This window comes from Coenobita brevimanus, chromosome 100, assembly GCF_032717465.1.
Source record: "Coenobita brevimanus isolate Jiangsu-jjx chromosome 100, ASM3271746v2, whole genome shotgun sequence".
In the NCBI taxonomy this organism is placed as follows: Eukaryota; Metazoa; Arthropoda; class Malacostraca; order Decapoda; family Coenobitidae; genus Coenobita; species Coenobita brevimanus.
In genome coordinates this window covers 27259861-27285650 of record NC_137053.1, presented here as the reverse complement: position 1 = coordinate 27285650, position 25790 = coordinate 27259861, and the positions used below count along the sequence as shown (strand labels likewise).

Below are 25790 nucleotides of genomic sequence, written 5' to 3'. Positions count from 1 at the left end.
TTCAAACAATGAACAGGGATAGGGATATAAAACCCTACGTTGACAAATTCGTAACCAACTTTGATGTGATCAGGAAGAGAAACTTTACCGCGAGTCAAGATAATGGTTGCAGTCTTCGTCCTTGTGCCTTCTGAGAAACATGTAATAAATCTGGCATCTATGACGTCTTGCTGAGCGAGTTTCTGTATGATCTCGTCCTCATTCATCAGCATGAGATCCCTGCAAGTGATAACACCCTTTCAGGAATTCATGGAAATTCGGGATCTTTGGCTTGACATCATAGCAACGAAATTTGCACTGCTTTAACAAGTCATTTACCTGAGAAGAAGTAATAGTCTTAGCGTGGAAGTCTCCATTAGCAAGTCCTTTTACCTGTTCCACTTCACCAGCACAGCCATCAATCACCTTCTTCATAATGAAAGGATTTTGATTAGTCAGAGCTGAGGAACAAGAACATGAAGTTCAACAAACGACGCATTATTTACAGGAATGTCGAGGGGGGTACGAGTCTGGGGTCAGTCAGTCTGGAGGCAGTCATTCCGTGACACAGTAGGGTGTTCCTCAGGACCACCTCACTCCCTGAAGATGGGGCAGGGGCGTCCGCCATAGCTACCACCTCTCTCTCACGGGGAAGTGGGAAGAAGGGGGAAAAACGAGAAAGGGACAAGTCACCCAGGGAATAAACACCTAAGTCTGAGATTACCATCTCAAACCATTTTCGAGAGGACGTGTCTGTGTCAATTCACACTCCAGAACGATAAGTTGGGGGACCACTCCAGAGGCAAGTAGGCAAAGGTAATCTCAATAAAAAGATATAAACGCCTATATGGGGAAGTGAGGAAAATTAGAATTAACTAACCCAGCTTAATTGCTCCCTAGAGGTGAGCAAAAAAAATAATGGCAGTGGGGCAGCCCTACAAGCCAGAGGAGAGCTGTGCATGCATGTCCGCTCTCTCCTAGACCATCAGTAAGAGTCCTAAATCAGGAGCATGCCAGAGCATGTACGCAGGTATCTTGGGAATGGCTGGCAGGGTAAAATATTGGCAGACAACTCAAACCATGTCGAGATTACAGTTGCAAGTACGAGTATACTCATGACCCAAAGAATCCATGGATGCTCGAATTTCACGATTATACTTGTGACCCGGTGAATATGGGTTAATGGAATGATTATCTGAATCACGTTTGTGGTACGTTGTCCTTCCCCTGACAATGAACATCTCAGGTAATGTAAACGATGATATGTACACACTTGGAATGTACTGCCATAAAACATGTAAAAAATGCTTCAGAGGCTCAGAGAGTGAAGCACGAGATATTAAGCCATAGTTTCGTTCATTTGTCTGCGTTTGCTTCTGTTCCATTATAGTAACATAGCTGTGGGAGTAAGGGATACAAATGTTGCAGAGGAAACTGCCAAGGTTAGGTTTCAGTAAGATTGTCTCAGTATGTATTAGAACTGATACATTTTATAGTTATCAATGCATAAATAATGCTTGCCAACTCACTATTTCCAGCACCAACACCCCCTTATCTAACACGCCACACCCCATACCTCCTAGCTGACATTGTTACAAGGGGAAAAGTTGGACCCTCTCCTTTCAGGATCATCAAAGTGGGGTGCACAGAAGATTCCTATGGTGTACTTTGTTAAGTGTGATGTTATGTGTGTACCTCTACTCATGTTTGGTGATGGTGATGGTTCTGGTGCTGAATTTCATTAGAGCAATCGTGAGACTGTTATCTTCGCCCATGCCTGAAGTGTGTTGAAGTATTTTTATTGTAATGTACAGGCTGTCTGAGATATGTGGTGTGTAGACGTTGTAGTATCGTCATCTGAGGAAATGTTTATGGGAGGTTGGGGAAACGCCATGGTGAACATTACCACTGTGCAAATTTTCATTTTCCTCTCTCTCTCTCTCTCTCTCTCTCTCTCTCTCTCTCTCTCTCTAATCTGCATTGTCACTCCTCATTCGTCTATTTATCCTCATTCACCTTTCGTTCATTTGTTTTATTTACGTCACCTAATTTATGTTACATCATACGTAACACTCATCTATTTTATTTGCACTTGCTTCATTCGGTTTTATCTTCTCCTGTCTCATCGATCCTTTATATTCGCAGTTCTCTCATTCATCTGCTTCATTCATATCTGCAGTTCATCTGTATTATTTATCACCATCTCATTCATCTGCATTATTTATTCTTGTCTACTTCAAGTTTAATTTACATTTGTCAGTTTTGTTCTTCTTAAATACACCTGTCTCATTCAGCTCTTGTATACCACCTTCATTCATCTGAAATATTTTCATCATCCATCTGTCATCTTTACACGAATCTCTCCCACCTGGTTTAATTAGCCTCTTCCTCATTCACCTATTTTACTTACATCACCCCATTCATGTGCTTTATTTACACCCACCTCATTCATCCGCTTCCTGTGTCATCTGTCTCATTCGTTGTATTCAGAACTGCCACACAAAATTGGCAACCATTTTGAATAATCCACACGTAATGGCTTCCTGGAAATCAGAGTTTACGTGGAACAAATTGGTCATGTTACATTTTTTCCACAAGATGTATTGTCCTTTCTCTGTATGAGTCAATACAAAGGAATCCAGTTTGGCCTGGTAATACACAATAATTTATTGTTACCGATGGTGTCATTTGAGACGTCACAGATTTTCAAGTATTCTGACTGATGTAATTAACTGCTTAAAGATAACCACTTGACTGCAGAGTCTTCTCAGTTATCAATGTTGTATTAAAAATATAGGAAATATAACCCCTACCCCCCCCCTTTTTTTTTGCTGATTCAGAGCTAATGTACACCTAGGCCCGACAATTAAACACTTATCAAGTCACAGTTCCAGTATTTAACATAGTCTGAATCATTTAGTCAAGAAGTAACATAGAAAATAATTACATACAAATATTTTAATACAAGCAGGGGCACCCGGTGCTGCCAGGGTAAAAAAACTATGATCCTGCATATAGGTAGCCTATTGCCGGGGCCCTGGATAGCCATTCCCCCTGCAGGAGAATATCCCCAGAGTCCCCCTTTTGCCTATTGAACCTATTTTCCTCTGCGAGCTCATTTCTCCGGGGATATTTTCCCTCATGATCCTGTTCCTATCATAGACCTCTTTTCCCATACCCACCTACCCATCATCCCTACCCACACACACCACAAATCTGTCCACCCATCCGACCCATTGTATCTGATAATGCTATGGTTGTAGAGGCAAAAAATCTCCTGCAATTGCCTACCATGTTTCCACCATGTTGACTTCATTATTTCTTGTACACATTTAAATCCGTTGAAAAAATTACACCCGTTAAAGCTGTTTTGTGAGTACTATAAGCATCCCTCCTTGACTTTCATAGAGGATAAACAGACAGAAAGACAAACATTATCGTTATACGGATGTCGGAGGCTCAGATGCAGCTCCCTTTTTTTGACTGAGGACTAAGATAGTGTTGGCACACGCCAACTTTTAAACAGGATAAAATTTCCATAATTACAGTCTCAAAATTTTGATTAAGAAAGTAAGTTAATTACACTGACTCAAGACCACAAGCATCAACTGACTGTTGAACCCCTTCCATTCCGATGACGTATCTTCTACGATATTCTTACTCCTTCAAGATGATTTATCCAGCATAGTTGAGCACCGTAGTTTTGAAAGAAATAATGAAGACACCATTTCCAGAGTCTTTCCTACACCGAATATAACAGTGTGGAAATAATAACACATTAAAAACTACGTCCTCATGCTGAATAGCTTAAACTTTCTATGATGGGTAGTCCATAACAGAATCTAGAAAGCTCTCAAAGAGCGCATACCTCCGCCAATGTCATTGCCATTAAAAAGGATCCGGATCCGGTTCCGTGGATATAGGATCCGGATCCGCCCCCAAATTTAATACATTCTTTCTTGGCCCATGGCTCAACATTCCACAGCATTTCATTGAAATTCATGGAGAACTTTTGAAGATATTGTACGGGATACTTCGGATCCTGATCCTGATCCGCACCTATATTTAATCATTTTTTTTTTCCTCATCCTATGGCCCACCCATCCACAAAATTTCATCAAAATCAGTTCATAACTTTCTGAGTAATTCCGGATCCATATTCGTGGATATAGGATCCGGATCCGGACCAAAAATTAATAAATTCTTTCTTGGTCCATGGCCCACCTTCTCACAAAATTTCATAAAATTCATTGATAACTTTTGGAGATACAGTGCGGGATAATCCGGATCCGGATCCGCCCCCAACTATAATCGTTTCCTCCTTCGCCCATGGCCCACCCTTCTGCAAAATTTCATCAAAATATGTTCATAGTTTTTTGAGTAATCCTGCTAACAGACAGGGAGACAAACCAACGCAGGATGAAACATAACCTCCTTGGCGGAGCTAAAAACTTACAGTATATCATGCCCCATTTAACTCCGATGTATTTACATACAGGGTGCTGAATTAAGCCAGGACCAGCTTGCGGGGGTGCTGGTGTCTGGCAACAACCTGGTGCTGCAAATGGTCCGCCGCACCTCAGCCTGCAACTACACCTGCCAGGCCACCAACACACTCGCCACCACCACCAGCAACACACTCGTCCTCAGAATTAAGTGTGAGGAATGACACCATCAACACTCAGGTCCTCAGCTTTAAGTGTGAGTACTATAATGTCACCGGCAACACACTCTTCCCCTGCATTAAGTTTGAGTAAGGCAACCAGCAACACGCTTTTCCTCGGCGTTAAATCTGAGTAATGACACCAGCAACACACTCCTCAGCATCAAAAATGCCATAAAAAGTGAGTGACAGTGTGTGCTTAGAGTATAAAGTTATGTGGATGTTGGGTTGAGAGTAAACGAGGTTATTAGATATGGAGTTTAGAGTGAACGATTTTATATGTGTGGAGTTTAGGGTGTAGGAAAATACTTGTGTGGGTGTGGGGTTTAGGGTGTAGGGAATTGTCTGTGTGGATGTAGGGTTTAGGTTGCAGGATGTTGTCTGTGTGGGTGTGAAATACAGGGTGTAGGATGTTGTCTGTGTGGGTGTAGGGTTTAGGATCTAGGATGTTGTTTGTGTGGGTGTGAGATATAGTGTGTAGGACGTTGTCTGTGTGGGTGTGGGGTTTGTAGAGTGTCAGTGTGGGAGTGGGGTTTAGGGTGTAGGATGTTGTTTGTGTGGGTGTGAGATATGGAGTTGGATATAGGATGTTGCCTGTGTGAGTGTAGGGTTTAGTTTGTAGAATGTGTTCTGTGTGGGCGTGGGATTTAGACTGAATGTTTTCACTTCTTATTGCTTTGCTTTCCTTTACAGGTGGCTTTACATTGAGTGACAAGCCTAATGGTTTCCTGTAAGTCAAGAAACCATTTACAACGCTGGATGGTAACCATATAACCAAACTATACGTGCTCCCTACGTGTCAATAAGTGGGTTAATGGAGGGTTAGTGCCCCTCCCTGTAAAACAACTATCTCAAAGTCAAATGGCCACCCCTTACGGGATTAGGGCGTCTGACAATAAATGGATAGATAGATATTTTTTGTCTAGAGGCGGGGGTTTAGCTTATAGGCTGGTGTCTGTGTGAGTGTCGAAGTTGATGTAGGTGTAGTCCGTAGAGTCCGTGGGATAGGGCATAGGTGACGAGTGTGAGGTATGGGAATTGGTTATATATTGTAATAAAGATTAGAATGGAATATTGGTATACTGTACAGTAGACTGTAGTGAGATGTGGGGGTAAATGTAGATATAGAATGTAGGTGTGGACTGGGTATACGGTGGGTGTTACATATTTATTTATTTTCATACCTATATCTATATCTATAGATAGATATATAGATAGATATGTATATGTATGTATGTATGTGTATGTATAGACAGATAGATATGTATATACATGTATATGTGTATGTGTATATATTTAAGGTATGTATGTACAGTATATGTACTGGTATGTATTAACGTAGGGCTAAAGATGAACTGAGTAAAACTCATGTTTAACCAAAATACAATCAACAGCGTTATCAGAATAAGCGAAGTAATTTTTGAAGAAGACGAGGAATACAAATACTTGGGGCAAGTACTAAAAGTAGCGAAGGATCATGATAACGAAATAAAACGTCGCATTGCAATTGGATGGGAAAGTTTCGGTAAACACAGAGACTTCATGAAAAGTAGCTTGCCAATATTTTTGAAACGAAAACTATGTAACGAATGTATAATCCCAGCCATGACCTACGGTTGTGAGACCTGGAAACTGAAAATATCGACGGAAAATCAACTAATCAGCTGTCAAAGAGAAATGGAAAGGTCATTGTTGGGAATATCTTTAAGAGTCAGGAGATCAGCTTGTGTGAGAGAGCAGACTAAGTCAAAGAGATTAATGAAGTTATAATGGAGCAGAAATGGAGGTGGGCCGGTTATGCAACAAGAATAAGGGATAACCGATGCAGCAAGAGTCTGAGATGGTAAGCATAACAGAAAAAGGCCAAACAGGAGGTGGAGAGAGAAGACAGGGAAATTTACAGGCAAAACGTGGCAGAGATTGGTTCAGTCAAGAAATTCGTGGAAGTTTCAGGAAGGCCGTTGTTTAACAGTGGACTTGCAATGGCTGATATATATATATATATATATATATATATATATATATATATATATATATATATATATATATATATATATATATATCGATAGCGTGGTCGTAAGTACTTGTAGGGAGATAGGGAGGTCGGTCGTAGATCGTTGGAGCACTGCCAGAATAAAGTTGTGAGACGTAGTATGGTTCGAACTTGTCAATGCTTATTGCGCGGTGTGTCGTCGGCTAGAGTGAATAGGTAGGTCCCTTTCTCTCTCTCTCTTTCTCTTTCTCACTTTCCCCCTTTTGTGTATCAGCAATGCGAGTTAGAGCACTCTTGGGTTACAGAGTTTATTCTACAGTTATATCGAAGAGTGATTTACAGCGTAATGTGGTGTGATGGCAAAGCCTCCTATCTGACTTTCGTGTTACCGTGCCCACTCTCCAACCCCTTCTGACCTGAGGGGAATCTATCCGACATTATACAGCTTGGAGAGGATGTGCGTGTGTGATAACTGTCTGGTAGATTTCCGTTCACATGGACTAACCGACTAGGGCTGGTTACTCCATATGTTTGTACACGTCATGAAATTCTTTGTCGTCTGGACTACAACGAGATTGATTGAGAGCAATGCTGGGAACGCTACTAATAAAAAGTAGCGGCGCTCCCAATCCCGTTACTGGTTCGAAAAAGTAGTGGCGTTACTGGTTTCGCTACTTGATACGAAATGTAGCGGCGCTCCCGCTCCCGCTACTTTAGATAAGAAAAAGGTAAACGAAGGAAAGGTTCACAAAATGTTTGATATAGCAATACACTATATACTGTTTTGATAATATTAGTCAGTCTGAGTGGTTGTGTACCAGTAATGTCAGTATGAACTTATATTGAAAAAAAAAATCATATACATGTCGGTGTCACTTTAATTAAGCTTAGAGCCAAAGGTACATGAAAAAGCTATTTACTGTATAATGTAACAAATGTTCTTTTACATTGTTACATAGTATACCTACTGAAAGTAACATATGTAAATAAAAGGCAAAAAAAGTGGCCTACCATAGATACATATTTTATAGATTTATTATATTTTCAATGATACCTATTTAAGATATGCACGAAAACGAAAGTAAAAATGAACTGAGGCTTTCTTTTAAAGGCTATTTATACACTAGCAATGTTTGTTTTTTTTCCATTACTTTAAACTGAAAGCAACATACTGTTACGAAATAATAACGTAGTGAGTAAGAATTAGTCTGAAAGAGAGAGTGGGGGAGAGAGCGGGAGTTAGAGACGGGAATAGTTAGAGGTGTGTGTGTGTGTGTGTGTGTGTGTGTGTGTGTGTGTGTGGCCTACGTCTAGCTGATATCCTTATTTATCTTTACTTAATTTAAATGATCGATAATTAACTAGCAAATTCCTGTCTAATCATTGCACATTACTAATAAATAACAATTAATAAATTACTGATGTAATGTAGAACAAACATCATTGATTGACAGAATTGACGAAAGTATTATTTTTCGTCATTAACAAATACAACCAAACTGTCGGGATATCTGTATGTACTCACCGACTCCGGACCTGTATTCGTCTCGTGAGTAGCGAGGAGCGCCGTAACGCGTATGGCCAAAAAGTAGCGGCGCTCTCAGTTCCGCTACTGGCAAAAAAAAAAATAGTAATGGCGTTACCACCATCGCTATTAAAATAGTAGCGGCGCTATTCAGCGGCGCTATTCCCAGCTTTGTTTGAGATACATCATATGCTAAAGAATTCCTGATGGTCTGGGACAAGATTGTGGATATACATTATGTGGATTGACATTCCTAGTGAGAAGCTGTGTATGTCTCCAGCAGACATCCTGTACATTGCGTTACGAGATATATACTAGTGCCTACATGTCGCTCAGTTACGCCCTGCTGGCTAACCTACGACAGCATAGTAATGAATTCTAGTCTATTAATACATAATATTCCTTATAATATTGTAGACATAATATTTATGATTATATTGTTCACACATAATGATATTGTAGAAACATAACACATTGTAGTAATACATTGTATGTATAATGGAGTCAATACATTGTAGTATAACTGAATATAGAAAATTGCATAACACATCGTAGTGACATAGTATCACAAATGTGCATGTACAACAAACACACACATATAATTGTGCAATGGTAATGCTGCTAGGTCATTACATATGGAGTTATGCCTATAGTGATGCCTAATATTACACTTAACTTATAAGATGATTCTGGTAATACAGAATTGTAGGAACATGGTAGTTACATTGTATGAATGTAATTGTTACACAATTATATTATTTAATTGAAGTAATATTGTAATTGTTAAATAAATGTATTTTAAATTAATATTGTTACCTAACTGCAGCAATATTAGCGTTTGTAGTTAAATAATTGTAGTAACATAACTGCAGCAATGCATTTGTTTGTAGTTACATAATTGCAGTAACAGTGTAGTAACTGCGGTAACATCGTAGGAATTTGTGGTAACTGTAGTAATATATATATATATATATATATATATATATATATATATATATATATATATATATATATGAACAAACTGCTGTAAGAAATGTTAAATATGATGCAAAATGTGGAGAGAAACAGGACAAACATCACGTGGCATAAAAAAAAAGTAACAGACGAAGAAAAGAAGCATAGAGGGGGAAAAAATAGGATGTAAATCATAAAACCGGAATAAGGAGGAAACAAAAAGATTTAAGGGACGTAAAAAGAATGAAAAAATAAGATGGGACATGGGAAGGAAGAGGAAGTAGAGGACATATGAAGAAGGATAATACTGGGCACAACATGGAGAATAAGAGGTTAAGAGAAAGGATAAACCCTAGTGAAACAGGAAGAAAGAAAAAAAATAGCAAGAACACTAATCAGATCTATACTAAACAAAAAAAAAAGGGGGGGGGAATACAGATAAGTAGGATTAACAAGAGAAACATCAGGTAGGGCAAAGAAGGAGAGAAAGATAAAAGAGCAGTACAAGAGATACAAACCAATGAAACTACAGGATAAATTGGCACTAGGCTCAAGATTACAAGAGAATAATATGCTAGCAAATGAGAAAAGGAGAGAAAATTCATGACGAAGCATAAAAATGAAGTAAAATTAGACGAAGGAGAAGCAATGTGAAAGAAAAACAAAAAATGTATGTTCTACAAATTAGACAGAGAGGAGGAACACAAATAGGAGTTAATATGAGTTCTAATAAAGCAAGCATAATGCACGTTGAATGAGAAGAAATAGGGAGAAAGTCAAAAAGAGTGCAAAATATTAGTTAAATCGCAGATGTAACGAGAAAAAAGAAAAGTGAAAGAAGTAAAATGATGGGTAAAACAAAGATAATCCGAGACGCAAAAGGAACAAGACTATGAGGAAGAGAAAGCCGATCTGATAGCGACACAAGAAAGAGGCGCATGACCTAGAGAAGTAATAAGAGGGATGAAAAGGAGATCAAAAGAAAGGGAAGAATGAGAAGACTGATACATGTTGGATACCCACAAGGAAATGGGGGAGGAATATTAATAGGAATAAAGTACGGTAAAAAAATGGATACGAATGAGATAATCCACTGCAGAAAGAAAAGATGAGTAACAGTGAGAAAATGAGATAGTAACAGATACCCAGCAAGAGATTAGCCAAAACCGGATGAGCCTACAAAGGAAAGGCAACACAATTTCAAGAAAGAGCAACTAACTCCCACATTCTTCCACAAAACTCTTTCCCAATACCCCTGGGATGATCACAGCTGAGGAGAACGAAGCCAGCCATCCCTTCTTCCCTCGCCTTTGATGGCACCCTTAGCTGAGTTTTCTCTGGACTGTTCTGAAAATTGAACAAATCTCACAGACCTCCGCAAATGCGTTTCATTATGGCTGTCCCATAGGGCTCTACGGCAGAGCTCTGATTATCAACTGTTCTGCTATGATGCAGAGGTATTTAACCAGAAGTGCTCTTTGACTGTTTATACAACCATCCGCAAGTGCCTTTTAGGTAATCATGCAACTATCCACAAATATTTTTGGATGTATACATCCATCAAGAAGTGCTTTTGAGGCTACTGAAATGTTCATACATTCATCCAAAGATCCTGTTTGGGTGTTTATACTTCCATCCAGAAGTGATCTTGAGGCTTTAAAGATGATCATGCATCCATCCAGACATGAACCAACCGGACGTGTTCTTGTGGTGATTATCTCTCCATGCAGACCTATTATTCAGAGGGTTATAATAACATCCTGAAGTGCTTCTGATGTGCCCTGGCTAATGTAACTCGTGAGTTATTCGACGATGTCACGTTTGACCACACACAAAAGCTCTGAATAAGCATTTAATGGAAGTCGTTCGGTTCCCAGATCGGATGACTACTGGCCAGTACAAAAACTGTTACTTTTAATCGTACAAAAGAGACCTTATATATATATTCATCCAGAACCTCCTAGTGAACTCTTACAAATAGTAGACATTATCACTATTGACCAACAAATGGGTAATATATTCGTTCATACAGTACTAGATACTCGTGAGAACCTACATGCCATAACATCATTACCCCGAATGAAGGGGAGCAAATGCATCTTCTGTCGGGGAAGCAAACTTCTTTGTTGTACCGTGCGTCCTGAGACGAGGTCCCCAGTCTAGCCTGACGGGGCGCCGTCTATCGTGTAGGAGCAGCTGCTTCCTGCTTTTATTTTTTTATTATTATTTTTTTTTACACAGGATTACTCTGGCTGTCATCTCCTTCCTCTTCACACATGCTGGAGACCTTTGAGTGCAATCCCGGTCCATAAAGGTGATACGTTTGCTCGGTTTGCCCTCTACCTACATTGATCTATTCGATATAATTCTTGCAGAGAATGGATTCACACTACCTGCACTATACCTACCAGTATCAGACTAATCACAGCACAATGGTATGTGTCAGGTGCAACACATCGACAAACAGTCCTCCTGTTACTCCAAACACAACTCCCACCACGCCCTCCAATAACTGCTCTACTCACACAACAACTGCCACCACAGTTCAACCCCTGCATACAAACACAAATAACGCAGACCCACACTAAATGTACTTCGGCTCGGACATGCAGCATAAACATATTACAGTTGAATGTCACTGTTCTCAGCACCAAAACACCACAAACTGAAAGTCCTCTTCACGAAGATAAAGTACATTTTGCGCTCATACAAGAACCAAAGCTAAAAAAATCAACGCTTCGGTCACTACTCACACACCTGCACAGACTAAAGTGATGATCATAGGGAGGTTTCATCACTTGCCTAAACACATCCATCCTCAACAAACTCATCACAGACAACACAGTCATTGTTCCAGAAACACATCACATTAGAAATAGTCACTCATTGTCAAATATGGTCATATTGAAGGAATCAACATTTTTAACATTTACATTCCCCCTGACACCTCCCACGCCGTACCAGCACAAAACAACCAGTAGCATGGCCAGGGCTCCACAAATGAAGGAAGGGGGTAGGGGACAATGTGAGGCCAAAATCATGTTCTGGGGGAAGGGTCCAGTGCTGCACACACTGCACAATAAAAAAAAAAGAATATCGAATCCAGGGCCAGTGAAAGGGCCAAGGGTCTGACTAGGTGGTCCGGGTCCCCAGGACTTCTATAGATGCGTCACTGAATAAAGCCCTCAACTCCTTCCCTTAATACAGCACCTAATTCTATCAGTGCTGTGGGCAGTAATTCTAAAAACAATCTGGACCGAACGAAATCAAAACTACCGAAGCGTCGATGTTGCATCATAAATGCCCGTCCCCGCCCAGGAGGGGCTAGGGGACGGGCATTGTTTTCACTCGGTTTGTCAGTTTGTTTGCCTGTCTGTCTGTCTGTTAACAACTTCACCCGAAAACTACTGGTGTGATTTCTACTAAAATTGCAGGGATGTTGGGCTATGACCCTCTGATCACCTGATTAAATTCTGGGACAAATTGGGCCAAGGCCAGGGCTGTAGGGCCAAAAAATTTAAAACTATATATATAATTTTTAAAAATTCGTTTTTTAGCCATAACTCCTTTCAAATTCGTCATATCAACATGAAACCAACACTTAAAGGTGCATCTTTCAAATCTGCATCCTATAACATGCCTCATTACATCAGGGGAGTCACCCCACAGTTAGCGGTAGGGGGGTCAATGTCAGGTGGGTCTGACCTAAAATTTCAAATAGGTATAAAATCGTCAATTTTCACCCGTTTACTCCAAATTTGATATGCGACATCTTTGACTAGATAATATCCTGTTGTGTTTATATGTCAGCACTAAAATGACCGCCGAGAACGGGTTTGCTGTGCCTTGGCACTGCTTCTCGTCCAGCATGTACAGTACAGTCTAAATGAATTCTCATAAACACGCCTTCTAACAACACCAAACGCTACGGTTCCTCTCCTCATCACATTCGGATCACTCATATTTTCACACACCACCACCTGGCGAACGGAATCCAAACTCGCTTCAGATCACCCCCTTATCATCATCACACAAGAATAACTCCAAACCAGAGTGATAACGCGTCACTTACACAAAATGGAAGAAGGAGAATAGACAAAATTCGCAGAGGAAACAGAACAACACTTCAGCACACTAAACAAACCCACCCATCATCAACACTGACAGGCGTATCACGAAATTTAACAAGATCGTAATAAACACCTCATTCCATGTGGCAACAGAAAACATTACAAACCAAACTTTATAGATTCTGACTATCTATCCATAGCCATACGCCTTAATCCCGTCGACCCCTGCCATTTCGCTGCCTTCGCCCCAACTCACAGCCCCTCTCTCATATGCTTCTCTACTCCATCCCTCTACCTCATCTTCGATCACCCTCTCCCTGCCCCCCCCCCTCTATCTCACTCACATACACTCTCCTCGTTAGCCTCTCACTCCCCATTCTCTCCAAATACCCGAACCACCTCCTTGTAACTCTCCTAACGCTTTCAATCACATCCACATCCACACCACAACTCACCTTCACTTCTTCAATTGTCAGTTTGTCTCACCATGTAACTCCACATGCTCCTCTCAAATAACTCATTTCTAATGCTCTCGCTCTCGACTTGTGTCCTTTCAACAGGGTCCATGCTTCGCTTCCATGCGTTAGAGTTGGTATCACAGTACTATCATGCAGCGACTTTTTTACTTCCACGCTCACTTTTTAATTTCCTATCACTGTTTTCAAAGAACCATCGACCATTCTTCTTTGTTGTACCCTTTTAAACACTTAGCCTTTGAACTCCCATCCTTACACATCACACTACCCAAGTACTGAAATACACTCACATATTCCATTTCCTCATCATCCAGCCTCCCTGTGCATTCAATGACTTCATTTCTCTCGAAGACCACAACTTTACTCTTCCCTACATTCACCTTTAGATTCTATTTCTTACACACCCTCCCAAACTCATTCACCAAGCCTTGCAGTTCTTCTTCGTCCCCACTTAACAATACAGTATCATCTGCAAACAATAGAACAGGAAGTTTCCAAACACTGCTCTCTTTCATTAGGGCCACTCCTGCATCCATTGTGCTACCTTGTATCACTTTTATAACTCCACCCATATACAGATTGAACAACCATGGGGACGTGACACATTCCTGTTTCAATCCAACGTTAAGACAGAAAAAATCACTCAGTCTATCATCCACACTCATTGCAGCCCTAGCGCCCTCATGCATATTCTTCACGGCATTCAACAACTTCCCGATTACTCCATGTATTCTTAGTATTTTCCACATTCCCTGTCTATCCACTCTGTCATATGCTTTCTTCAGATCCATGAAAGCCGCATACAACTTCTTTCTCTTCTCTAGAAACTTTTCAAATAAAGGCTGTAAGATGAGTATCTGATCTACACAACGCTTCCCTTCCTAGAACCTCCCTTTTCTTCTCCAACTAATTCTTCTGTTATTTCCCTAACTCTGCCAATACGTATTCTGCCATATACTTTTCCTGTTACACCAAGATGAAAAATGCCCCTATAATTACCACACGCCTCTTTTTCCCCTTTTCTTTTGCACAGGGGAATAATTATATCTGACTATGGGACTATACTTTCCTCCCAGGCCAATTTGGACGTCTTCCATATCCATTCTGCTACTGTCTCTACCCCCTGCTTCAGCATATCACCAAATACTCCATCAAGTCCTTGGGCTTTCCCCATTTTGACTTTCTTCATTGCTTCCACTACATTCATCCTACTGGCCTCTTCCTCCCTTCTCATCATCCTTCTTCTCCCGGCTATTCCCCAGCCATTCCCCAGCCACTCATACTCACGTTTTTTTCATTCTCTGTGTTTAACATTTCCTTAAAGTGTTCTCCCCATCCACAATCAATCTACCATTATTATCTTTCACTTCCCTAATACCTCCTTTATCACCCAGTCTAACTCTCTTTACCTCCTTCCAGAACATTTTGTTACATTCCTCCACTTTACGCCTAAACCCCTTCCAAAATCTTTATCCACTCTTTCTTACTCTCTCATACTAATCGTTTCATCTCTCTCTTCTTCTTTAAATATAACTCTCTTCCGTCTCTCAACATCCTCCATGCCTCTGCTTCGCATCTGCTCACTAAATGCTTACTTCTTTTGTGCCACGGCTTGGCTCACCTCTTTATTCCACCACGCTGTTCTTTGCACCCATTTTTGTTTTCTCTTCACCCCACACACCACCTCACATGCTGCACATATTTCTTCTGTGAATACGTTGCGCACACCTTCCACCTGTCCCGTCTGTTCCAAATCATCTTTACTCAATCGCTCCTCTACTTCTCTCATATTCTGCCTTTTTTTTTTTTTTTTTTCCTCTTGCAACTTTTCAGCCCTCTCTATGGACTGCTTCCCCCTGCCCTTCTCCTCTCCTTTTGGATCAGCGGCTGAGCAAAACAAAGTGGAGTGATCGGGAAGGAATAGCAAGAATTGGTTTGGATGTAGTGGGTGGCAGGTCAGGGCGAGACTTGTAAATCGTTAGAAGATGGGCGTTGTGTGAGGCAAGGCATTAACAGTGGAAGTGAGATTTGTTACCTGTCCCCGCCCTTCGGGTATTGTTTTCACTCGGTTTGCCTGTTTGTTTGTTTGTTTGTCTGTCTGTCTGTCTGTCTATCTATCTATCTGTCTGTCTGTCTGTCTGTTAACAACTTTACGCAAAAACTACTGGTGCAATTATAACTTAAATTACAGGGATGATGGGCTATGACTTTCTGATCACCTGAATAATTTTTGGACCAAATTGGGCCAAGACCCAGGCTGTAGGCCAAAAAAATGTAAAAAAAAAAAATAATCATTTTTTCGCCACAACTTTCAAAATCGTCACATCAACATGAAACCAAACCTAAAGGTGCATCTTTCATATCTTCATCCTATAACATGCCTCATTACATCAAGAGGGTCACCCCCCAGTTAGCGGTAGGGGTTCAATATCAGGTGGGTCTGGCCTCAAATTTCAAATGGGTAAAAAATCACAAATTTTCACCAGATTTACTTTAAATCTGATGTGTGACATCTTTGACTAGAAATCCTGTTGTATTTATACGTCAGCACAGAAATTACTGCCGGGGACGGGATTGCTGCTCCTTGGCACCGCTTCTTGCTTTGAAAACTGTACTTGGGAAAACATAAAAACTTGGAGTGAATGGAAATGAAAAATGGGATGGGTTTAGATGGTGATGGGACAGCAGGGGAATAATAAACTGGTGCTGTTGAAGGAATGTTATGAGCACGCTGAAGGCTTAAATCAGACTTTTTTCAAAACAGAACAACAACAACAACAACAGCGTATGCAAAACAGAATAATAACAACAACACAGTAAGCAAAACAGAAAAACAACAGCAACAACAGTGCGCACCTGCCTCTTTTTTTATCCCTGGCATTCCCGGACACGTAAATGAAAAAAAAAAAAAATGGAAACAGATTTAGACATTTAAAATTACGGTTGCTCCAGATCCACCATCCTGTTGCATGGTGAAGTCTTAAACCAGGTGAAGAAGTAGCCCGGAATTTTTTTTTTTTTTTTCATACACAGTAGTTATTAAAGTTTCTTGGAGTCTTTTTTTTTTTTCTTTCGTCTTAGTTAACTATGAACATTTTCAGGAGATTTTATCCAGATGAAGACAACCCCTCTCCCCCCCGCCCTCTCTCTCGCTCTCTCTCTCTCTCTCTCACTTGTCCTTACTTCTCATTATCCCATGCTCTCTCTCTCTCTCTCTCTCTCTCTCTCTCTCTCTCTCTCTCTCTCTCCACGTGTTAACCTTACTGTACACTCTGTCGTGTTGATTAATCGTCAAACGATTATATGGAGCTCAGGATTTACATTTTTAGTTATAGAAGTTAAAACCTTTCTCCTTATGGCCAGACTACTTTATTCTGATCACACAGAGTCGTGTAATGAAGGCGCTGATAGCACCGTGCAAAGGTGCCCGCTCATGATAAGACATTTGCAAGCCAACAACTGCACCATATAATTACACTAAATTCCATCCCACCCGGGCATCACCGTGCCGGGAGTCAGCACCCCCTTATGATAGAGAGCGCCTTGCCAGGGCTGCATTATGGTTCATCCCTGTGGCAAGATGTAGGGAAATATGAGGAGGTATGGCTCCTGGGTGGACGCCTATGCTGCTTCGTTCCACCAAACACAGCGCCACCACGTATAGGCTCTTCATCAGCGCCTTGAAAGGGAAAACTAACGATTATTGAAGCCAGGTGGCCTCCCTGTCCCGCACACCCACATCCACACTCCCACCCATCTGCCATACCCACATCCACCCCAACACCCACATCACACCCATCCCGACACATCCACACCCACGCCATCCCACACACCCACATCCACACCAACACCCACATACACATCCATACCAATCCCGACACCCACGTCCACATCCACATCCAGACCCACACCAACACCCACACTCACACCCAATCTGACACCCACTCCCACACACACATCGACCCCGACACCTACATCCACACCCACATCCAAACGATGTCCACACCCACACTCACCCCGACATCCGCATCCACACCCACATCCAACTCGACACCCACACCCACATTAAACTCGACACCAACACCCACACCCACATCAACCCCGACACCTACACTCACATCCACGCAGACACCCACGCCCCCATTCACATCCGCATCCACACCCATATCCCTCCCAACACTCACACCCACACCCACATCCACACCCACACCCAGACCCGCACTGACACTCACACCAACACCCACATCCACCCTGACACCCACGTCCACGTCCACACCCACATCCACAGCCACCCCGATACTCCCACCCCCACCCCGAACACCGACATCCATGCCCAAATGAACTCCGACACCCACACCCACACCCATCCCGGCCTCCACATCCATACCCACATCCTCCCCAACATCGCACCCACTCACACATCCATTCCGACAACCTCACCAGCACCCTCAGCCACCCTTCCAAACCACTACTGCACAGCGCATGCACTGTCTCGCTACGACACATTCAGTTTTCAGAGAGTCTTATCTGAAATGGCCCTTCCCCACCGATATGCATGAAGGAAAATGATGGTGAAAATGATAGCAAGTGAGCTGCTCATTTTCTCTGGCTGTTTGTGCTTCTATTCTTGCTTAGACTATCAGTGAAGGTGGAAGGAGACTGGAGTTATTCCATCTGTTATTCCAACGTTTGTCTCTAAGGTAATTTAGCAACAAACAAACGACTTTTCATAAACTTGGCGACTACCTTCAATCTATATCGGTTACATTTCATGAGCAGATACTATTGCACGGAGAACAAGACGGTGATTTACTTTTTCTTGTTGCCCACTCTATGCACGACAAGCGCTACTTTAACACACAAGCTGAACACACCTTGAAGGCCTCTTCATCATACCGCTCGTCTACTTCCACACCTCTCCCTTTCTGTGTTATTTCTCATTCTGTCGAACCATCTCACCCCATATAGCGTCTAGACTTTGGATACATTGTTGGCATCACTTCCAGCATTCAGGCCTCATGCCTTGCATCCACGAAACATAAATGGAATTGTTTTGTCCTCGTACATAGCCATCTTCACCTGAACAGACACCGATCATCCCCATTTAGACTAACTTTCTTATGATTGTGCTCTACCTGTCAGCTACATTTCACCACCTTGCTTCTTACATTTCCTCGCCCCATTACTCCTTTTATAACCCTTCCAGTGTAAGACAGCAACTACTGAAATTAACCTTCTGAGTCGGCGAACATTGCCGTATTATCTTAAAAGAACTTGCTTCTTCCCAGTTCCCACCCCTCCAGGTATCCTTTAAGCTTGCTCCTCTTTATAGTATCTTTCCATCTACCTCTCTCACCAGTCCATCCATGAACAGATTAACAGCCTTGGCGACAATACATTACCGATATGGAAGCCCCCCCCCCCACAAAAAAAAAGTCTTCCTTTCCCACTCGCATGACTGCCATCCTTCTTTCATACAGTCTCTTCACTAAAGTTAACAGTTTCCCCTTCCTCTCCATACACTTGAAACATTTGCCACCAGCGAGTCTATTACTGCTCTTTCATATGCTTTCTTCAGATTTACATGTCACATACAAATCTCTTCCTTTTTCTATATATCTTCAGATATATATTTCCCAACTTAAATACCTTACCACACACACCTACTGTAGCCCTGTCAAAAGCCTCCATGTCCCTCCTTTATATAATGTTGCGTGTTCTTGTACTAATCCAGCCATCAGTTCTGTTTACCTTACCTGATAATGACAATACACGCAATCTGCCAATCTCCGAGTAGCTCACCCTGATCCCAACAGGCAATGAATTGTCTAAGTAGCCAATTCATAACTATATCCTTTCCATTTTAAAGTATTGCATTGAAGTCCCATTCATTTCCAATTCTTTCCCTCCCTCCACATTCTGCAGTGTTCTCTCCATCTTCTCTTTTTCTACGTCATCACATCCTTTGATCTCACCATGTAACTCTGCGCCATCCAAGGTTTCCCACCACCGGATCCTCATTTACAAAAGTTAAGATCAGTATCACGACACTTGGTATTGGCAGAAATGACTTAAGAATGAGAAAGCAGCAGATATTGATGAAGTTTATGTTGAGATAAGATAAAGTGTAATGAAAAGAATGGGATAAAGTGTTTGTTAAAGATGATTAAGAACGTTTGGATGAATGAAACTGTACTAACAAAGTGGAGAAAGGCTGAGATTGTACCCCCGTACAGGAATAAAGGTGAGCGATGTCAGTGCCAAAAAATCGTGGCATAAGACTCTTGAGTGTTGTACAGTATATGGAAGACGGTATATCGAAGAATTATCATAGAGAGGGTAAGGGATGTATATCAGAAGGCCTGGTGAGTAACGAACAAGATGACTTTAAGAATGGTAGATGATGTATGGATCAAATATTTGCAAAGAGACAAAGTGAAGGCTTGTAGGAAAGACTATAAGGTATTGATTGCACTTAAGGATCTGGAAAACGCATATCACAAGATTCACAGAAAGAGGTTTAGAAGGCTCTGCGCATGTATGATGTAGATGGCATATTGTTAAATGCCGTTTTTTTTTTTTTCTTATGGTAGTGAAGCATGCGTAAGGGTAGGTGGCCATTTAAGTCAGGGATTCTCAATATTTTTCCCATCAACTAGCCCCTGGGTTATTGGACAATTAACCCGTACCCCATCAATCTGACTCTGAATATAGAACGATAATATATTAAGGCTAATTCAGTATAAAATGATACTAGAAATGTATATTATCAAAGGGGTGAAATTGTAATGACTTTATTAAGCAGTCCAGCATTAACATCATAGTCAATGTACATACAGCACAGGAGTAAATGTTTACTTTCTTTATGAAGAAAAAAACATTAGCACTAATTCAGTGTAGAATGGTATTATACTGGCTATTATAAAACAAATGAAATTATAATTGCTTCATTTGGTAATTAGTAAGCACTAACACCATGTTTTAAGCATGACAACCAATGTACTAAACTTCATTGTGAATCTTGTGCCTGTTTTGTGCAAACAAGTTTTTGAGTTTGGGGAGCGGTATTAGACATACTCGAAAATCATGCTCCACATTCAACCATGCTCGGTGTATAGTTTTCATGTTCAAAAGCGCTGAAAGTTCTTGCTCGCATAGGTAGGTACTAGGGAATATCAGTAAAGACCTCACAGCAACATCAGTTCCAGTAGGGTAAAGTTCACTCCTTTTAGACCACAAATTGGTCGGGGGAAGTGTATCAAATGCATCTTTTGCAACAGAGTTGTTCGCCAACTCAAGGAATTCTTCTTGTATTATCTGGGAGAAAATGTGTTTTAACAATGACTGGATTTCTAATCCATTTTTATTCCAGCTCACTCAGTTTAGGGAAAAAAGACTGCAAGTCCATCCGCACGGAAGAAATATGTGTTTGTTCAAGGTGCACCAGTTCTAGTATTCCAGTGTCTGTTAATATCAAGTGACCCACTAAGGTGCTCAGGCATGCTAAGATTTTTGTCTTCGACTTTCCCTTCCAACAGCTCCATCTTCGTGCTGAATGATCTTAGTTTGTCCACGAAATCAATCATTATGGTTAAACAGCCATGGAGAAATAAGTTTAACGAGTTTAGACGTAGGAATATTTTCTTCAAGTAGGCCAGTTTCTGAAGCCACTGGTTGTCGACAATCTCTTGGTGAACTTAAGTGACTTTAACTTGTTATCGCATTTCAGGAATTTGGAAAGCAAATTCTTCACTGACTATTTCTGATACCACATTCCGCCGTGACGACCAGTGACCCTCGGTGTGAAAGGGAAACACTTCATCTGCCCCAAATTCTTCTCACAGTAGGTGGAAGAGTCGTGTATCTACGGCACTTGATGGCAATTACCATGTACACAAGATCATCAAGAAGTAATATTATCTCTGGCTGGAAAGATTTAGATGCCAGAACTTATTTATGAAACATACAATGGAAGATGCCTTGTTTCAGGATTCACCTCATTCACTCATTCTCGAAACCCTGATCGACAGCCAAGCATTGCAGATGCCCCGTCAGTAGTTTTTTTTTTTTTGTTTAATGTAAGAAAGAAGGAACCAAAGGCCATGAGCCTGCATTACAGTTCCTTCCAAGAAAAAAACAAACCCAATACAAAAGAGAGCCAAAATCAAGATCGGTTCATTTCGAAATGCCTGGACACACTGCGTTTGAAAGACTGGAGATCATAGGAAGTAGGAAATACAGACAGAGGGAGACAGTTCCAGAGTTGACCTGTTGCATAAATGAAGGACTGGGAGTAACGGTTAACTCTTGCATTAGAGAGTTGGACAGAAAAGGGATGAGAGTTTGTTGCTAGACAGGTACTACGCACCCATCGTAGAGGTGGAGGGATGCAAGCAGACAGTTCAGAGGAGCAGTGACTATTGAAGTAGCGATAGAAAAGAGATAAAAATGCAACCGTGTGGCGAGGAGACAGAGGTTGAAGGGAGCCAGGAAGAGGAGGAAAGTTAATGAGACGAAAATCTTTTGACTCCAGCCTATTGAGAAGAGCTGTATGTGGGGAGACTCCCCACACATGAGAGTTGTACTCTACACAAGGGCGAATAAAACCCGTGTATAAAGTCAACAACTGTGCAGGGGTAAAGAAGGTACGAGTCGGCTTAGCACACCTAATCTCTTGGAAGCAGATTTTACAAGAGATGCAATATGATCTTTCCAGGATAAGTCCCGAATGCATGAAACCCCAAGCGTGTTCAAGGATGATGCAGGAATGAGCTGGATATTATTAAACATTAGTGTGTACTCCTGTGGAAGATTGTTTCGGGTTGACAGGTGTAAAAACTGAGTTTCTGATGCATTAAAAAAAAGACTACTTTTATCCCAGTCAGAGATACGAGCCAAGTCAGACATTAGGTGTGCTATAGCCTCATCCCTTGTTTGTTGAAGTAACTACTGAGATTGACGTTGCAGGAAAGGTGAAGGGTGGCATCATCAGCCTACAAGTGGATAGGGTTAGATGTACAGCTTAGAAGGTCATTGATGAATAAAAGGAAGAGAGTTGGTGATAGAACAGAGCCCTGAGGAACACCACTGTAGATAGATCTAGAAGAACGATGGCCGTCTACAACAGCGGCTATAGATGGACCAGAAAGGAAGAAGGATAGAAGGATAGAAACCGTAAGAAGGCTGTTTGGAAATTAAAGATTTATGGCTGACTCGATCGAAAGCCTTTGAGATCTCAAGCGCAATGGCAAAGCTTTCGCAAAAGTCCCGAAAGGAGAATTACCAGGAGTCTGAAAGGTAGGTGAGAAGATCGCCAGTGGAGCGTCCCTGACGGAACCCATACTGACGATCAGAAAGAAGGTTGTGATAGGAAAGATGCTTTAAAGTTTTTCTGTTAGGAATTGACTGGAAAACTTTTGAGACACAGGATGTTAGAGCAATTGGACGATAGTTAGAGGGTTTGTTAATGGTCACCCCTTCACTGGGACTAGCTGAATGAGAGCAAACTTCCAGCAAGAAGAAATGATACAGTTGACAGACAAAGGCGAAAGAGTTTACCTAGGCAGGGTGTAAGCACAGAAGCACAGTTCTTGAGGACAACAGGAGGGACTCCATTAGGCCCATATGCCCTGTTAGTACTGAGGCCAGTGATGGCAGAAAATACATTAGCTGAAGAAATACTAATGTCAGCCATGAGGAAGTCAGAGGGGGAAGTGATGGAGGAACAGCGCCGGAATCGTCTAAGGTGGAATTGGAGGAGAAAGTCCGGGCGAAGAGATCTGCTTTATCAGTAGTAGAAATAGCTACAGAGCCATCACAGTATAAAACAGGAGAGAAGGATGATGAGGTAAAGTTATTAGAAATGTTTTTGGCAAGGTGCCAGAAAGAGCGGGAAGACTTCGAGTTGGAGTATATTATTCCTAGGAAGTCCTTCAGTCTCTCTCTCTCTCTCTCTCTCTCTCTCAAAAAAAAAAAAAAAAAAAAAAAAGGTGATTTCGTGGAAAATGTTTCCACCTCTTGCAGTCGACTACAATGCATGACAAAACAGAAACCCTCCTTGTAATCTCCTCCACTGATATATTGTACAATAACCAGGGGTTGGGCACAAGCAGCCACGTCAGTTGACTCATCAAGTTTGATTCCGAATTTGCCTAAAGATACCCCTTTTATTTCAGCAATCACTAACTTGTTGTTTGATACCTTCATGCAGACATATCTAATATTCGTCGATGAACAGTATCATCTGAACGGGCTACTGATGTGACCTGCTCAACATCACATCCAAAAATACAGCTGACTGTATCTTTACAACAGGGGACGATTAACTACTCTGCAATGTTCTGAAGTTTTTTTTTTTTTTTTTTTTTATCTTGTGCAGTTCTCAGGGATAACAAGAACAATGCACATAATCCAGATTCATTTTGTCGACTGAACTGCCCCTAACGATCAAATCAATCTCGCTTCAGTCCCTCTTCTTTTAGCCTGAAACAGGCAGCATTGTTAATTTTCAGATTAGGATGACAGTTATTCTAATGTCGCTTGAGACAGTTTGGTTTCATACACTCCAGTGATAAAACTTTGTGGCACTATATAAATTCACACCCGCTTTTTACGATAGCGGTGAATCCATACTGAATGTAGCTTTCATCATACTGTCGTTTCTTCGCTGATGAGGCCGTGACGATATCTGGAATTGTAATGAAAAATATCGATATACTCGTAACCAAAGCCATACATCAAGTCGCTAACACTGATACGCAGTTATAATATAGCCACCGTCATAAGATTACATAATAAAACCACCACAGGCACTTATATTCTCATTGCAGTTATAAGCTCACACAGCCGAAACACCTTCAGCCAGTCATAATGTCAAATGGTCAAACAGTCAGTACATCATCAGGAAGTCATACTATCAACATCATCGTCAGATCACTCAGCACAAAGAACCTCAGGCATTCATCACTCAGTAGAAGCAATTTCAGACAGTCATTATAACAACAGATCAAACAATAAAAATACCATCAGGCAGTCATATTATCACCACTGTGTAAGGTCACACATGACAAACAACTTTACGCAGACATATTTCTATCAGTGTCAAATGCACTAACAGTAACCAGAAAGCACACAGCGAGTGCATACATCCGCCGACACCAATAAAATCTCTGAGATATGCTGGTGAATGGCGATAATAAGACCACAGTCATAAACACGTGTTTCCAATATGCTATAACATCATTAAGTAATGGTAATCACTACCACATTGTATAAAAATCACTAGTATACATATCGTATTATCAAAAACAGCAACACACTGTTAGAAATGTTATAAACATACCTCATTTAGATAAACAGAAATATCTGGAGATAGTGGGGCAACAAGAACGTGCATCAGTTGTGACAGTGACTGTAAAGAGACAGTACCCCCCATCTTCACCAGTCCCGTAATTTTCGACAGATTTTGGGGGGCTAGACAAAATGTTTATACCTCCTTACTAAAGTTTAAAATTAAATAGAAGCCCTTAAGTATGCAGACCATCCGGTATTTTCTAGTTTGATTTTACCTACAAGTTGATGTTCAACGAAGCATGTATGTTTGTTTAGTGATGGTGTTGGGTGTTTAAATAAAAGGCTTTACTTTCTGCCAAACTGAATTTTCAACCCAGACTGTGACTAACAATTTGGCTATTTAACATTTTTTGATGCTCTATGCTGCATCCTTATCAAGATAGTTGAAATTACAGAAAACATTGGGGGGGCCAGAAGTTACGGCCCTTTTCACTCAGGACCGCTGTTTGGAAGTGAACCAGCCTGATACCGTCGTGCACACACACACACACACACACACACACACTCTCTCTCTCTCTCTCTCTCTCTCTCTCTCTCTCTCTTAATACTTTTTCGTCAGCGATCTACGTACCCCCTGGAAACCCTTCTGCTAACCACCGGGGGTTCTTGAACCTCAAGTTGAGAACCCCATAGGTTTTTAAGCGAATGGTTTTCAGATCAGTATTTGTATGAGACAAGGTTGTGTGATGTCCCCATGGGTGCTCAAAAAATACGATTATATGGATTAGGTTAGGAAAAGGATAAAAACATAAGTCATATAGAGACTGATGGCGATAGA

General features: G+C 41.2%; 1 protein-coding gene across 1 annotated transcript in view; it reads left to right on the top strand.

Annotated features, from left to right (window-relative positions):
• LOC145414614 (kin of IRRE-like protein 1) overlaps positions 1 to 25790 on the top strand; it is a 1118604-nt gene that overhangs the window by 1063399 nt on the left and 29415 nt on the right. The window contains exons 9-10 of the mRNA XM_080284140.1: positions 4478 to 4635; positions 5861 to 5878. Coding sequence (XP_080140266.1) covers positions 4478 to 4635; positions 5861 to 5878 — 176 coding nt within the window. The remainder of the gene's footprint in view (positions 1 to 4477; positions 4636 to 5860; positions 5879 to 25790) is intronic.